Source organism: Misgurnus anguillicaudatus, chromosome 16 (assembly GCF_027580225.2).
Source record: "Misgurnus anguillicaudatus chromosome 16, ASM2758022v2, whole genome shotgun sequence".
Lineage (NCBI taxonomy): Eukaryota > Metazoa > Chordata > Actinopteri > Cypriniformes > Cobitidae > Misgurnus > Misgurnus anguillicaudatus.
In genome coordinates, this window is record NC_073352.2 from 28,562,801 (window position 1) to 28,581,086 (window position 18,286).

General features: G+C 37.1%; 1 protein-coding gene across 2 annotated transcripts in view; it reads left to right on the top strand.

The window, feature by feature from the left end:
- LOC129421823 (protein diaphanous homolog 1) overlaps nucleotides 1–18,286 on the top strand; it is a 116,093-nt gene that overhangs the window by 13,604 nt on the left and 84,203 nt on the right. The window contains exons 2-6 of one of the 2 annotated variants that reach the window (XM_073854447.1): nucleotides 13,826–13,852; nucleotides 16,353–16,508; nucleotides 16,589–16,690; nucleotides 17,551–17,681; nucleotides 17,818–17,901. In XM_073854447.1, coding sequence (XP_073710548.1) covers nucleotides 13,826–13,852; nucleotides 16,353–16,508; nucleotides 16,589–16,690; nucleotides 17,551–17,681; nucleotides 17,818–17,901 — 500 coding nt within the window. The remainder of the gene's footprint in view (nucleotides 1–13,825; nucleotides 13,853–16,352; nucleotides 16,509–16,588; nucleotides 16,691–17,550; nucleotides 17,682–17,817; nucleotides 17,902–18,286) is intronic. The other variant, XM_073854448.1, reaches the window with a different exon arrangement.

Consider the following 18,286-nt stretch of genomic DNA (forward strand, 5'->3'; position numbering starts at 1 on the left):
CTAATAAGTTATCTGAAGTTTCGCCAAACAAACACCGTTATGCACTACCAAAGAGCCAGTACAACAAACACTTGACAGCATGAGGAAATTTAGCAAAGACAGTACTAAAGCAAAAGCGATCACATGCAAACTTATGGAAATTAAAAATCTAAAGGGTTTAAAATAAAAACGTATGTCCACTGTATTTGTTTGTCTTTTGTCTTTGCAATCATGCTCAGAAAATGAATATGTATATTTATAGGCCTATATATCGGCTATCGGCCCCCAAATATAAAGAGTTATCGGTATTGGCCAAAATTTCCATATCGGTGCATCCCTAGTGACAGCCCTAAATGTCATATACACTGTAAAAAATCTGTAGAATTTACAGTGTTATTGCAGCTGGGTTGCCGGTAACTTACTGTAGATTTAAATTTATGTTATTTACTGGCAAGAGTTTGTTCAAAGTTGAATAAATTTTAAACATTAACAAGTCTTTATCTTTACAGAATAAAACTATACAATAACAGCCTTATGCAAAGCATTTTGGGAACCAGAAATCATCATCAACCTTTTTCTGTTTTTGCTAGGGATGCACCGATACCACTTTTTTGGAGTACGAGTACTTGCATTCAGTACTTGCCGTCAAACATAGACATTTCTCAGACCGTGGTATTGGTCCCCGATATCGGGGGACTTTTAACGAGTACGAGCACTTTAGAAAATGTGGTATCGAAGCTGATACCCAATACCAGTATCGGTATTGGTGCATCCCTAGTTTTTGCTTCAGATTTTGTTTCCCAGAATGTTTTGCTTGATGCCGCCATTTTAGTTCTACTCTGTAAAGACAAAGACCTGCAAATGTTTAATGTTCATTCAACCCTGAACAAAATGTTGCCAGCAAATAACATAAACTCAAATCCACGGCAAGTTACCGGCAACCCAGCTGCAATAACACTGTAATTTCTACGGATTTTTTTTACAGTGTATGTTATTAAAAGACATGTTTATATAAATTAAATTAACCTGTCAAAATGATTAGCAGAATCCGGGTTACCGTGTGTTATTTGTTTTATCTGGGAATAACAACCCTGCAAATATTGCGACTGTCACTGTCCAATTAGAATCAAGCATTCCCATGAGCTTTGTAATGACCAATAACAAATGATAATATTACGTTTTGTGTGTGTGTGTGTGTGTGTGTGTGTGTGTGTTTTTAAAAGAAAAATATTTTAACTGATTGTTATTTTTTCTATTGTCTTTTAGTGGTGTGGTTAGGGCTGTGGTTTGGGTTTGCCTGTAGTCATTTAAAAAAAATGCTGATAAAACAATGCATTGTCATTGGGTTGTTCTTTATAAAGGTAATTAAACCCTTAAGTGTGTGTGTGTGTGTGTGTGTGTGTGTGTGTGTGTGTGTGTGTGTGTGTGTGTCTGGCAACTGCAGCAGGAAAATTGGTCTGACCTGCAGTCTGTCATGAACAGATTAATCTGTCTAATCTCGCACGTGCACACACACACACAAACACTGAAAGCGTAACTAATAGGGCTGGGCGGTATGAGCAAAAATTCATATCCCAGTATTTTTTTAGGAATGCCGGTATCCGATATATATCCGGTATTTCTTACAAAAAGGATAGAAATTTTACTTGAAAGTCAAAGCCTTTATTTAAACAGTATGCATAATCTTTGTGGCTGAAGTTGGTGTACCATAAAGTTGTAAACACTCCCTAATAAACTATCTAATTCCACTTCAAATCAAAACAAAAATTAATGCTACCATGCAGTACCATATAAAAAATAATCTTTGTTAGAGCCTTTATCTTACCCGAAATGACTGTATGCTCATGTCCTTGATGGGTGGTAAATGTTTGTCATACCAAAGTTGTTTAGCTGGGTTTAGTCAACTTTATATACAAACCAGTGAAGTTCTTAATCATTTCTTTTTTTAACCTTGCTTTGTGCACATGGGCATTATCATGTAATATGATCTTTAATCTATATTATAATTATAATTATAGAAAAGTGTCCTGCCCATACTATCGAAATGATTAAATCCATAAAATTTGAAATGCACAATTCTCATTAACATACTGAACTGTCTGTAGCATTAAGATTTCACAGAATTTACTAAAGTAGTCAATCCTCTTCATTTGAAGGGGGTGTCACAGTCCTTTTGTCCTTATAGTGTATTCCAGTCACAAAAATGGACAAAACTTAAAAAAACATATGATCCAAAATAATAAAGTTTATACAACAGATGTGGTTCTATAATCTGATTGGCTACGTGCAAACTGAAACTATAACGCGCACACATTCAGCACGTTTAAACTGTCTCTGTTTCATTCACATACACATCCTCGCTTATTATTTCTTAATAATAATCTCATTAATTCACACTAATAGCTTCACTGAAGCAGCACAATCATTCGTTACTAATTCTTAAGTGACGTTTTAAAATTAAATAACGGAGACTTGTTTGTGGGTGTTATACTGGGCTTTGAATCTGAGGAAAAAGTTCACAACAAAATAAAACTCCTTCGGAGTTTCTGTTTTATCTACGCACTTCCCGTCTACGTCCCGTCGAACTCAAGTATAAACGCAGTATCACTCACCTGATATGGCTATTATAGTGATGAGGAATAACTTTAATAGCGTATTAGATAAATAGGTGTTGTGATGGAGGATGGAGCGTGAGACATGTTGTTGGGATGAAAGCACACATATGCAGCGGTAACTTAATTCCAATGATCTCTCTGTAAAAGCAGGTTGAGGAGACATTTTATTTTAGTCTTGAACCTAATTATTACAATCCTCCGAGTGCATGCAGCCGCAGTTTTTGAATGTCCACATTCATGAGGCGCATCCAAGCGTCACAGAGTTTCTGCGTGCTTCTCCATGTCGCGTACTTGCGGTGACGGGCGGGCTCGCGCAGAGCGCATGTATGTGCGCTTGAGTCGCATCAAACCATATCGATATAAACGGTATTGTCTAATTCCGCATCGCGTCAGGAACTCATATCGATATATCCCCTAAATCCGATATACCGCCCAGCCCTAGTAACTAAACCCCTGGTCAGAGCCTGACTCCACCCACTGGCAACATTTGAAAAATGAAAGAAAAGTAGGCAGATCCCAACAGAGATAGAGGGGATGACCTAAGCTCGTACCAAGTGTGTGATGAGATCGTAACAAGGGCATGGTAAGCTTGAAACTGCTTACGTCACGAGTCATTTTTTGGACCCAACATCCAATAGGAAAATTCACCTGCAGTAGCCACCGTTCAACCTGAAGAGGGCAGCACTCAGACGTTTTTACACCATATATTGTAGTATTGAAACACTTTATATCCAAATGTCAAAAAACTGACTAAAATCAATGAACAGCACTAATAAACCATTATTCTTACAGATCAGTAACTAAAAAAAGTTGGATTAGGGTTTAGTTACTCTTGAAGTGAACACTGTAGTAGCTGGAGTGTGTGAATGCTTGGGATTGTTTGGTGATTTTGGAAGAGTTGTGTTAGTGTTTAGTAAATGAATGTGAAGCAGAGATTAATGGAGGTGTGTGTATGTGACTATGTGTGTATTTTTCAGTTGTGTGACAGTAGCTCAGCTGTTTTCAAAGGCTTGTAGTTTGCTTTTTGCAACTAATGGCAGTGTAATTTGATAGTATGAATACCACATTTATGTAAATGAACATTCAAAACAGCCATTTTTCAGATCATCTGACCCTTGTATTAGAGTACAATATTTAGTTAATTGTTGCTTTTGCTTACTTATACTGTATTTGTAGCACTAAGGTTTCAATGAGTGCTTTCTAGGGTTTTATTTTGTACAGATAAGAGAAAATGTCTCTGCAGGGTTTCCCGCAGCACTGCAGTTCGGGCGGCCCGCCTAAGCTGGAAAACCCTACCGCCTTAACTAGGTCGTCCAAAAAAAAATTCTGCACAAAAGGCTGTCAAGTGCATCTCGAAGAATAGCGCGGACACGTTTCACACCGTGAGCAAGCACGCGTGCCCCATGGCCGAAATGGTCTGTCACTGTCTGGAGGATAGCAGTTGATAAAAAGTGTGTCCGTGAGAACTGTAAATGGACTTATCTTTTGGGTTTATTTAAGCCTGTTATTGTATTAGTCTATAGTTTTTGCAAATTTAAAGTAAGTTAGCTGGTGATTTTATTTTTTGAGCAACCTGCTAGCTAGGTTGCAAGTGCTTGTTGATTCGATATAATTGTTGAGGCTATTGCTCACGTTATTGATGTGCTAGTTACACCCCTTTAAGGTAATGTAATTAATATTGGGAAATAATCAGTTTTTACAATCTTCGCTCAATCTATCATCGTTCGCCAGACGTTCTACAACATCTGCTTCAGTGTTTGTGTTTATTAACCCTTTAGTTTCACTTCATCACGCAGCTACCGGTATTTCTGTTAGAGGTATCTTTTAAAAATCTAATAATGTAATATGTGTTCATTTTCTGTCATAGTTTCTTCAAAATTAAGTTTTATTTGAGTGTTTTTATAAAATATTTTCATTTTCATTATAACGCGTATGCCCCGCCCCTGATTGCACGCCCAACCCTTCCACCTTACTGACAAATTTTCTGCGGGAAACCCTGATCTGTTCAAATAATCAACCTAATTGTGAGTTGTCATTTAAAAACCCTGTTTATGTGGAAAATGTGTATATTACATGGCACAAATCATATAATCTGCTACATAAAATGAATTATAGATTTAATATATATATAGCATCAGTTTAGTTGCAAACCTTTGCACACACACACATTGGCCCTTAGTCAGAGAAATTGCTATGTGTGTGTGTTAACCCCATAGTAGAGCCTCTGTCTTGGTGACAGTCAGATGCACTCAAGCTTGCAAACATAGAAAGAATATTAAGTGTTTGTGTGTGTGTTTGTGTGTGCGTGTGTATGTGTGCATGTGTGTGTGTGTTAGTAGCATTTCTCAGATCATAAAGAGTCGGACACTGCTGGGCACTGAGTGTGAACAAACACTGTGTGTGTGTTTCTGAAACTGTTTGACTGAAAGTTTGAATTACTGAAGGCGTAATATTCCTGCATCCAACCGTCATTCAAATGAATGCAAAAACACACATACACACTATCGCATGTCTCCGTTTGCTGAAGCAGAACTGCCCAGTTGATTTGGAGTATTGTGAAAAAAAAATTTCAGCTGAGGTTTTTGTATAGTTGTGACGGGTGAGTTGATCTAAGTGTTGTTAGTGCTGTGATGATATGGTGTTTTTGCATGTATCCATGTGATTGTTAACCTGCTAGAGTGCTATATTATGGGGGTGCCATATGCAAATTAATAAAACGGTTAGTTAGGCCAGTGATTTTCAAACTGGGGGCCGCGAGATGGTGCCAAGGGGGCCCCAGTTTTATGACATTTTATGAAATACATTAATTTATCATGAATTCTGTGTAATTAAACCTACAAAAATAAGGCTACTAACCAAAAGCACTACTTTTTTTTTAAATGTTGAGTTTTAGAACAGTTTTTTGTCATAAATTTTCTTTGGGGGGCCGCGAAGGAATGCACGGTACACAAGGGGGGCCGCACGCTGAAAAAGTTTGGGAACCACTGAGTTAGGCCTTTCAAAAGATTAATCGTGTTTGATTGCATACAAAATGAAAGTTTGTCTTAGAATAATATATTTGTGTGCAGGGCTCTAGACCGCAACCAATTTGGTCGCACATGCGACCTTATTTCTCAATGGTGCGACTTAAAAAAATCTGAGGTTGCACGAGTGCGACCAGCTGTTCAAGGGGAAAAAGTCTCTGCGACTCTGAAGTTCTCCCTGTGGTTCAACAACAGACACGCATTAAGCCTATTTTGTGGTCTAAACCAATCAGAGTGAAGGGCGGACCCCTCCCTCTGATTGGCAGTGGTCCAGATATTCCTGTATGTATGTATGTGTGTGTGTGTGTGTGTGTGCGTGTGAATGAAACAGACTGACTGTGAATGGCTGTAGCCTCCAGCGCTACTTATATAGCCATGTTTGGAATAATATGGATAAAATATTACCCATCCGTGGAGAAATTTGAAGTAAACACATAAAATGTAATCAATATTTCTCCCAATATGCACACTTTGAATTAAAGGCGGGGCGGGGTTTGTGATCTCTGAAAGCCAATGTTGATATTTGATATCACCTAAACAAACACGCCCCTACCCCAATAGAATCTGAACCTTCTTTTGAAAGACCCGCCCCACACATACGCAACCCAGGAAACGATGCCGGTTAGGAGACACACGCCTTACTACTGATTGGCTAAAAGTGTGTTTTGGTACTCGGCCCGACTCCCTTTTCCAAAGTGTTTGGAAGTCATGCACCCCACCTTTAAAAGCCTCAATGGGGGGTTGTTTTGTCTCATCGTTTCAAATTAAGTACTTAAATTCATTACAAATTCATTACAAAAAAATGAAGACACTACAGAATTTCAGAATAAAATAAAGGTCAAAAACAGAAATTGTCTGAAGCGTGGCCAACAGCCAATCACATGCTCCGGTCTTCCATAAACGTAACTCTGCCTAGGTTATTTGCTGACGAAGTTGAGAAATGTTCAACTTCTGCCGCGAGCAAAAGCCGTGACGTGGCGCGGACGGATTCACAATTCAGTTTGGCAACGCATGACATCATCCATTGAAAGTGAATGAGAAGCGCTAACGCTTATGCTCTGTGTGAACGTACCGTAAGTCTTAACCCCTGTTTCTTTTTTTGGGCCAGTTTTTGCCTTTATTCAACAGTGAGGTTAGGAGAGGACAGGGAAGTACATGGAGAAGAGAGAGGTATGGGATCGGCAAATGACCACTAGTCGGGAATCGAACCCGGGTCGCCGAAAGTGCGAAAGCACCACATGTCATAGTGCTGCCCACTACACCATCGGCTCCGAGAGTCTTAATGCTTTTTAATAATGTATAGTTGTTTAATGTAAGGAGATGTAAACTAACAGTAACTTTGAATACAAAGTTGTTCACGGTTGATCAGGCACTATTTTTTTCAGTGAAAGGAAGGCTGTTAGTGATTTTTACCTCATGAAAGTTATATATATATTTTTTTGCTTTATTTTTTATGTTGTATGGTAACCGTTTTACTTGAAGCTGTGCTGTATCATAAATAAATCACATCTGAAGGAATTTTGTATAGATGCCGCTTAGGGCTGCAGCTATCGATTCTTTTTGTAATCGATTAATCTAGCACTGAATCGATCGATTAATCGAGTAATCAGATAATTTTTTGGTGTGTTTTTAAACAACCAAAACAAATAATGCATAACGAAAATGACATGGCTGTAAAATGTTCAAGCATTTGGCTTTTATTTCTAAAAAAAACAGAGGTATTTGGCTCCAAGAAATAAGCCTATTTATTTCAATTTTTTACCCATTTAGTGTTTATGCCAACAATTAAACACTTTAATTTATTAATATGCACAACAGGTTTCATGCTGTAATCTAGCCCTGACATCAAAGTAAATATCTGGTTTATGTACATTTCTACACCTGCAGCATTTACCATTAGGCTTTTAACATAATATATCATTTTTGGGGTGAGCCTATTTGCTATGGTAACAACCTGTGTGTATGCGCGCACGTGCACTTGTGTTTGTGCGTGTGCACGCGTTTTGTGCGTGACACCCCAGTCAGACGTTCAGTTGCTTCATTGCATTTTGGTACTGCAGAAATATATACATTACTTTTCAATAGAACGCTGCATTTGGTTTGCATCACTTGCATTGCGGTGCATTTTAGGTTAAGAATCCGTTCGAAAAATCACAACATCACGTCCCGCTGTATACAGTGAATGCATACTGAAATTATTGTTGCGTGGCTACATAAAAGTTTAAGCATATGTGATGCATTGCGCGATCGGTCTGACTCGCGTGAGAGAGAATAACTTCCTTATGCTAAACTCCAATAAGACAAAGATTATTATTATTGAACAAAATATGTCAGATTACAAGTTGCCCATATATGATTGCACTGTGGTGCCGTTTTTTGGTACACACACCTGTAGTGCATGCGTGCGTGTCAAGGGGTTCTTTTTTAATCTATACTGTCCTGCAATTGAACGTGAATACGTTTACTACTTAAAAACATCAAAGCTAAACATCATATCTAGTCAAACCGCATAACGACATCGCTACAAATACAGTATGAGATTAAAATCAGCGGAAGCTACGTTACCTTGTTTTATCGACGCTTGGTGAAACAACAGTGGTGAACTTTCAGTTCAGATGCTGAATGTAATGATCCCAAACTTTAGACAGTCTCTCTTTGCCGTTTATGGACATATTCGCTCCGCCATCGCGCCAACTAAATTCAAAATGTACCACGCGCTATGATGTGCTTCCTGAACATTGAACAACGGTCCGTGTGAATCAGATCTCGGCGCGGGTAGTGCGCGTCATAGGAATTTCACGAGGCTTCGAGGCAGAATTTTTGCCTCGAGGAATTTTTTGAATCGAGTAAATCGAGTAACTCGATGAATCGTTTCAGCCCTAATGCCGCTTCACATCGTGCCAAACAATGCCCTCCATTCGTACCTTATTTCTTGCATGTTACATATACAAATAAGTCTTACATTTACATTTATGGATTTGACAGATGCTTTTATCCAAAGTGACTTGCAGTGCATTTTAATAAAAAAACAACATTATGTGTGTTTCCTGGGATTCAAACCCGCAACTTTTGCATTGCTAATGCAGTGCTTTACCAACTACAAGGACACAAATCAAATGTTATCACAACTTTGTGTATGGTGGTTGGTTGGTCATTATTAAAATTTAGTACATCTGACATCACTTCCCTTTCTTTCAGTCTTTATAATCAAAACATTTATTAATACTATGTTTGCTTGGGAGGAGCCGGGTTATTACAACAAGTTTATTTTCCCTTACAACAATTATACCAGCATCCCTCCATCGTGACTCTCTCCCATGATCCAGTTTACTTTATTTTGTCTGGTTCACTAGTCTGGGGCTCAGAGCTCGAGCCGAGTCTCATGACCGAGAGACAATTTTTTTAATGCTATTATTATCATTTATGACTGTATAGGGAGATGAACTCATGAATGCGCACTTTAGTTTTTACTCTTAAAACGTTTTTTGTGTGAGCAGCTCAACAGGTTATTGTCTGGCTCTCAACCAACGCCGTGACTTTGGCGTGTGACCTGTTTATTGAACTCGCAGGGAAAGCATCACTGTTACAGGAATTTAATACAACTAATACTAAGATGATCTTACCACATTGCACTGGCAGCCAGCGCTCACATTTCTTCATATATTCGCATTTAGTTTGAGTCTGATGAAGTGACACATTTTCTAAGATGACAATAAAGACAAACTTCTTATATCTCTGCAGTTTGAGTAAAGTCTAGGGATGTAGCGTTGCTAAGGGATGCACAGTCTGTTGTCTAGGTAACCTCATTAACAGCCTCCAGGGTTGCCTGGTTACAGATAGGCATCATGGGAAGAAGGCTTGTTTGTTGGATTTTAAAGAAATCTGTTTGTGCTTCTGTATCTTTAATGAAGTCCTGTCAACTAAAGCGTCTCAGGGTCAGGGTCACCTCATTGTCTTTGAAAGTGTGTGTATGTGTAGCAGGTGCTTATTCATGCGTGTAAATGTCTTTCTGTGGCCAGCGAGGCGTTATCGCAGAAACATGTTACAGTGTACAGATGTAGAGAGAGAATGTGCACTCGGAGGAAGCTGAGTAATTTAGCTTAAATGACTTCCTGTTGACACAAAGTACAGAGTGCCTGCCACACACTTACTGTACTAGGGATATAAATCATGTTGTATATTATAAATAATCTTGTTTTAGATTTGAACATTTTGAAGGAACTTCACTGATGTTAATGGATGGACAACTGTTGTGGACTGAAAAAGTCACACGGGTCACATATAGGCTGATGAATGTAGTGTGCATTAGACTTTGGGTGTGTATAACACAAATTAGTCTCCCTGACCTATGAAATGATGTTATCGTTTAGTTTTTTTGTTCCCTGTATAGACCGAAACAATGCTCTGTGTGTGTACTTTTAAGGCTGTATATGTGCATGTGTGTGTCTTCGTGACACTTCCTGTAGGCACTTGTGCAGGAAGTGGCTTGTCACACTTTAACGGGCGTGTCTGGTGTGGGCCAGATTATGATGACATCATTTCAAAACACACACACACACACACACACACACACACACACACACACACACACACACACACACACACACACACACACACACACACACACACACACACACACACACACACACACACACACACCACACACACACACACACACACACTTGATTTTGTAGATGGCAATTTTCTGTGTCACACAAACCTAGTAAGCTTTTTGCATGCAAATATTGTTATATTATAAATCTTATAAATATAAGAAAAGCGATGATACGTCATCTTTGATTATGAAATAACATTGGCTATCGTGTGTTTCATGACAGATTGCATCATTACGTCAGCTGAGAATGTGAAGTGCTATTGGCTCTCGTGGCAGATTGCGTCCAGCACAAATGTTCCGGTTTATGTTTGAATGAGATCTGATTCTGTGTGGCGTTTATGGATTTTTTATATAAAGTGATTATATGGCTTTAGTTTGCATGGCCCGGGACTTGACGGACCGACTTATTTAAGTTGATTTTTAATAAAGCAGTGTTGATTTTCGCTTCTGGGTCTTCTATGTTTCAGAACCTGGCAAATGCTCAGGTAAGCCATGGGCTAGTTGGTTAAATTAACCCAGAAAAGATTTTTGCTTATAAAAAACTAATTTTAAAGTTTGTTTCTCGCCAAACCCACAGTATACAGTCAGATCACAACACCCGAAATATAGCTTATTGCACGATTTGCATAGTTTATGAAAGCCTACATCTTAAAAAATAATGATTAAAATTGGATTGAAGTGCGATCCAGTGACGTGCGAAGTGCGTTTTAGAGGCCACTGATTATTTATACAGCATTTTAAATGACCATTTTAAGAAATTTAAGACTTGGATAAATTTAATTTTAGACCTAAGATAAAAATCTGGGTGTTTTTAAGCCTTTTAAATGCCTTAAATGTAACTTTATGAATGTAAGACTTTTTGAGATCCTGCGGGAGATGCCTCTTCCGCGCCGCGGGACCTCCTGACGCACGTCAACGGATCTTCACATTGACTTAACATTAAAATCACTCGCGCTTCACGCCTCTACCGCGGTTGGTGTAAACGCAGCATAAGGCTATTATTGTCTTATTTTCGTGAACCCAGTCTCATGTCTTGTTTCGTTTTGTGGAGTGTCTCGTCCCACCCCGAAAAAAAATCTTTGTTTTTGTCATGAAAGATAAAAGGTATTAAAAACATGGACGTTTGCATACTGGACTATAAAATTGGATTTCATTGTTGTGATATAGGTCTTAAATTTCATTCATAATGATCTTAAAACGGTCTTAAAGGGACAGTAAGTAGGGTTTTAAGTGTTTTATTAATCAAAATCAATGCCTTTACTCATAAATATGTCCTCGTTGGTGTCAAATGACCTCTGCCAGTGATCTGACTTTTCTTTGTAAGCTTAGAATTTCTCCTCTTTATTTACATTGAACAGGTGTCCAAGAAGGCTTTAATGTCGTTTCGCCATACTGATAAACTATAATAGCAGAGAGGGACAAAAAGCACTAGCCTACCAACACATTTCCACAACGCATTTTCGTCAGAACACGTGAACTACCTGAAATGCACAAGGAGACCAATGATTACATAACGGCTACCGTAGTTGCAACACGCATTTGGAAAAGCGAGGCACTAGAGAGCACTATTGGTTTGAATGCAAAATACAATTTCACCACTAGATGGGGGTAAATCCTACTTATTGCCCCTTAAAGTCTTAAATTTGACTCTGTGAAACCTGCAGATACCCTGGTGATATTCATCTTGCATCCTGTACCCTGTTTCCACACATTGTAAACATGCACATGATTAACTGTCTCTATCATGCATGTACCTGTAGTCATCACTCTCTCCGTGGTCTGATTGTGTCTTTATTAAGTAAGCATTGAATAGACCCAACATCTGGTCCTTTGAGCCAGATTCCAACATACGGATTGACGGAATCCGAAGCAGGACACGAATCAGACGGAGTAGACTGGGTGAGTTGTAAGTTATTGATTCAAATTTATCGATTCCAATTTCAATTCCGCTTTTTATATCCGATTCCTAACGATTCGATAAAAAAAAGGGGGAAAGCAATTTAGTAGACAAGCCTTTATAGATCAAATATATATATTTTGTGACATTACTTACAGCTGAATACAAAAAAAAACTTATTTAGGAGCTTCAAAACATAAATAAACATGGCACGCACGCACGCACACACACACACACACACACACACACACACACACACACACACACACACACACGCGCACACACTCACTGTGTGTTTCCTGTGTGATTACAATGTGATTACAGTGCATCTCCTGATAGAGTATATCAGTCTGTGTATTTCTTGAGAATCAAACACACAACCTTTGTACTGCAAACACAATGAGCAACAGTAGTGCGCACACACACACACAGAATTTGAGAGCATGAGGAGAGAGAGACTTTATGAATAAATGGCATGCTCAGAATGAGTGAGGGTTTTGGGATAATGATGCTTCATTGTCTTTGTGGTGCAGTTTAAAGACCTTCAACCTGACCTTTATTTGCTCCTGGTTGCAGTGGGAGGAGCCAGTGTATGTCCTTTATGATGTCATATATACAGTATGGTGACCTGTAACACAGGTCTTGAGATCTCAATGTGGGATGTTGTCACATTCCAGTGTTGCAGACTCACACTTTCTCACGCAACACCTTCTCATACTGAGAATGTGTTATGCGTCGGCATTTAGTTTTGTTTCTATGGAAACAGGTGTGTTTATATGCAGGTGGATGTTGATTGGCTCAGGAGGAAGTGATGTTGTGATGTGTATTTGCTGAGCTGCACTGCCCTCATGTGGCAGGATTGAGCTTTTGCAACTTGAATGAATGAGTTGATAACAGATATTTATTTTGAAAAACTTTAAAAGATTAATAAAATAACTTGATGATTTTTTATTAATGTTTAATTCTATAACAATACCCTAATATCAATAATAGCATGTCTGAATAAATAACATGGAAATAAATAACCAATAATATATGTATGAATAGTGCTGCCTCACGATTAGTCACGACTAATCGTTTGCAGAATAAAAGTTTTTGTTTACATAATATATGTGTGTTTACTGTGTATAATAATTATGTATATATAAAAACAAACACATACATGTATAATTTTAAGAAAAATATAAATTTATATAATAAATATTTTTATTTATATATAATTTAAATTATATATAAATGTAAACATGTATATATACACATGCAAATGTTTCTTATTTACATACATGCGTGTGTCTGTGTGCATTTATGCATAATTATTATACACAGTACACGCACATATATTATGTAAACAAAAACTTTTATTCTGCAAATGATTAGTCGCGACTAATCGTGAGGCAGCACTATTTATGAATAAATAACAAAAACAAATGATTTATTATAATATAGAAATGTAGAAATAGACACAATGTTTTATTTCTTTCCTTCTTTCTTTCTTTATTTCTTTTTCTTGTTATTTTTGCTTTCTTTCTTCCTTTCTTATTATTTTTGCTTTCTTATTATTTTTTGTTTCTTGCTTTTTTCCTCTATTTGCCTTTTTTTTCTTTCTCTCTTTGCCTTTTTTCTCTTTTCTTTCTCTCTCACTCACTCTCTCTCTGTATTTTGTTTTCATTGGTCTTTTCCTGCTTTTTCTGTACAGACTCTCAAACGGCTGATTCCTGATGAGGTAGGTCCACACACGTGTGTCCTTTGTTTTTTTAACTCCTATCTCGTCACCCCCGTGTAACAGTACTGACATCACCCCGTGTGTGACATAACCAGCACTGTCCCTGATCACCTTTAACCTCTCACAATGTGTCTGTAACACATGCTTCGCCTCCCTCACCTGCTGTCACACCCCATAAAACTTTCATAAACACTGCACTACTTAATGACTGACCCCAGATCAGTTTTTCTCTGCCTTGTCCTGCCCCATGTAGACAGCAATAGCAACAACTGATCTAAGGTCAGCTTTCAATGTTTTTTCCTCTTGGCGTTGCCATTTGACTCTTTGACACAGCAAGAGGAAAAGTGTGAAGTCTGTTTCTTCACCTGAGATAGACTCATGCATAGAGCATTGTGTTTGTTTGTGTGTTTGTGTGTGTGTTACTGGTGTTTTACAGTAGCTCTGGATCAAGTCACTAGTAAAGTTAGTTGTAGTAAACAGGTTTAAATGAATGTCAGTGACAAACATTAACAGAAATGAATGTTTAATGAGTGCTGAATTATTCATCTTTAGTTTATGAGTCTAAACAAGAATTCTGCCTGTCAGCTAAGAACATGACAATAAACCAACCAAGGCAAATATTAGGTAATAAATTTGATCAAGGATTATTAGTTATACTATTTGAATGTTCATAAGCTACTTTTATTTTATTTAAAGATGAACTAGACAGTTGTCAGTGGCACTGCTTTCTACTCTTGTACTATATGTCTGAGAGAAACACATTATTTTATTACTGCTTATTTAACCATATGAATTTAATTATTTGGAGTCATTCAGTGAAATCCATCGAACCAAATGCTAAATAAATGTTGCATTTTAAAGATTTTAAGTAAAAGTTTTGTATATGAGTTAACACAGGCAAAACATTAACATTTTAAATAATTGAAATAATCTTTTGGTATTTGTCCAAATAGTCTAAATTTGTGAACTAATATTGATATTGAATATGGATGTGTCGCCCCCTGCTGGCTGCTCAGTGTAAGTATTTCAGTGGATGTTTCTTCTGGTTTGTCTTGACATGGTCTGGATTTATTGGATTGTTTTGGAATTTCCTGAAACAGCTTTGTGCTTGTTATACGCCAGACACGATAAGATAAGAACGCACAGGGAGGATTATGAGATCAATGTTCTGGTTTATATTTTAATGCACGTTTCTAAACAATGTCTCTGAAATGTTTACAGCAATGAAACTATATGCGCTATGTATTATAGATAATTTAAAAAATTGCATGCTAAAAGCTACAAAATGACTTGATCTGGTCTTTTCCCATACACACCTATCTGTACTTACAGGTGTACGAAGAAAATACTTAATAAAAACAGCATGCTGCATTCTCACACCTGACAATTATTTAATTTTTCCCATTTTTGTCCAATTATCAGAGGTGTAAAGTACTTAAGTATTTTTCGAATTAAGTATCTGTACTAACTTTAAAGTACAACATTATGCATCGGAATGTACTGTAGTGAAGTAAATGTTTGCCAAAGAAAAACACTAAACTGATAAAGTACAGATTCTTGAGTAGTGAGTAAAAATACTTTACTACTTTACACACCTTCCAATTATTTGTCCTTTCATAGTATGTTCACTTAAACATTTTTTTTAAGGAAGACTACATTGCATTGTGTGAAAATATTTCACATGATACCCTGTGATTGCATTTTTTAAATGGACGCTCATTTTTTTTTAAAATATGCTCATTTTTCAGCTCCCCTACCACTTTTAGCATAGCTTAGCATAATCCATTGAATCTGATTAGACCATTAGCATTGCACCTAATAAATAACCAAAGAGTTTCGATATTTTTCCTATTTAAAACTTGACTTTGCTATAATTACATGGTGTACTACTACTGACGGAAAATAAAAGTTGCGATTTTCTAGGCACGGCCCGAAAATAGTCCCCAGCTATTGAAAGATACTAAGGAAACTATTTTCAGCTGCTGCGTAATATCATTGCGCCTATAGCAAGTCATGTTACGGCAGCAAAGTCCTTGATTATTACGCCCGAATAAGAGTATAGTTCCTAGCCATATCTGCCTAGAAAATAACAACTTTTCATTTTTCGTCGGTCTTAGTACACTTTATCACTCTAGAAGAGTTAAGTTTTAAATAGGAAAAATATGGAAACACTTTGGTTATTTTTGAGTGCTATGCTAATGGTCTAATCAGATGCAATGGATTATGCTAAGCTATGCTAAAAGTGTTACCGCCAGACCCGAAAATCAGCTGAATGGATTCCAAAACGGTAAAAATGTAATTTTGATCCTCTAGGGGAGCTGGAAAATGAGCATATTTTCACAAAAAGTTTTGTGTCCGTTTAATAAATGTAGCACATCTATGAGTATTCCACTCTGCATTACATACTATTTTTGCAGTATTCTTTGCATAGTATGTGAAGTATACTCACTGTTGTGTGTGTGTGCTATGATCTGAATGTTGTCTTTTGACTTTATGTCAGCTGGAGCGGTTCACCAGCATGAGGACGAAGAAGGAGAAAGGAGGCGTCCCTGGAAACAGACACTCATCTGCTATCCAGTATGAAGTTCCAGGTCATAGCAGCTCACTACACGAGCACTCTGATGAGTATGTGCTACAGCTCTTCGAACAGATGCTGGTGAGTGTTGCAAATAAGTGTGCGTGAGATCTGTGTTCTGTTGTAAACAGGCTAAATTTACTCTTTATGTTTGTCTTTAGGTTGATATGAATCTGAATGATGAAAAGCAGCAACCGCTGAGGGCGAAGGACATCTCCATCAAGAGAGAGATGGTGTCTCAATACCTTCACACGTCTGCTGCTGTGAGAGCGCACACAGATTTCTCTTGATTTTATATCAGACTAATGATATTTTCTGTCACATGACATAACCCTAAACCAGGCCCTCATAGAAGCAAGTGCACAATATTAGATTTAAAGGAACAGTATGTAGGATTGTGGCCAAAACTGGTATTGCAATCACAAAACTGGTGGCCAATACACAAAATGACGACATAAACATCAGTTGAGGGCTGCAACTCCAATTTTTAAATGACAATATCCTGGCCAGACCACTGTTGTCAGTGATATAAGTATTTGAAATGAAAATTATTTCTTAATGTCTAGTGACATATCAGGGCCATTTTATGATTAATTGATAAAAATTTCTTACATACTGTTCCTTTAAAGAAAACCATGACTTGGCCCTCACAAATATTTGTGACCTGTGCTGGCAAAAAGTCAAAATGAGGACATTTTCAAAATTATTTTTATATAAAATATTTTATATAAATTTATATAAAAATAATTTTTTTCTTTAAGTGTGTATGAAAAAAGTAAACTTATTTCAAGAATTTTTTTGCTTGTTTTAAGCACTAATTTACTTAAAGTTTATATTTTTGGTCTAAAAACTAGACTTCTTTTCCTCGCTCATCAAGAAAATACATCTTAATTTAAGAATTTTTAGATATTTTTACTAAAAATAAGACAAAAATACAAAGTAAGAAAGTGATTTTTTAGTAGTGTTTTAAAAACATGATTAGTGATTTTTTTTTTACAAAATTTCTGCAGTTTTTTTATCGTAAGATTGTCCATAGACGTAACCTTTTCCCCCTTATTTTTCTGTTGTGCAAGACCTGAGGATTGTGTATAAAATATGACATTACACACTTTGTGTGTTGTAGGGAAAAAGTCAAAAGGAAAGTTCAAAGTCGGCACTGATTTATATTCAAGAGCTGAGGACGGATCTGAGAGATGCTCCTCTACTGAGCTGTCTAGAGTCACTGCGGGTGTCTTTAAACAACAACCCTGTCAGGTATACACATGCATACGCACAGTAACCATGTCAATTACATACACACAACACATGTACAATAACCCTGTCAAGCACACACACACATACACGCACATTTTCTTTTTGCTTTCAGCTGACTCTAATGTGTGTGTTTCAGTTGGGTGCAGACGTTTGGAGACGAAGGTTTGGCTTTGCTCCTGCAGTACCTGAAGAGACTTCAAGAAGATCGAGAAGAACCTGTGTATGACACAAACACACACATTTCAAAATCATTTAAACTGACATGTCCCCTTATAAGGGTGAATCTATCTTCTTTCAGGGGTTTATAAACTGCAACTTATTACAAAGCAGTCAATTTATATTTGGATCTTGTCTGTAAAATCCAGACTGAAGTTTCATTATTTAATTATGAGATTTGCAGCATTAAAGTTTGAATTTACATTGATTTCAAGCTTTAAATGACCTTACTAAGAAAATATTTAAGATTTTCAAAGAAAGTTCTTTACATTATGATGATTTTATGTAAAAAAAAAAAAACAGTAAATCATAAAAAATGGCTTTAGCTGAGGTTTCGTCTATTAAAATAGCTGATGCATTAACTAATGTTAACAAATATAACTATTGTA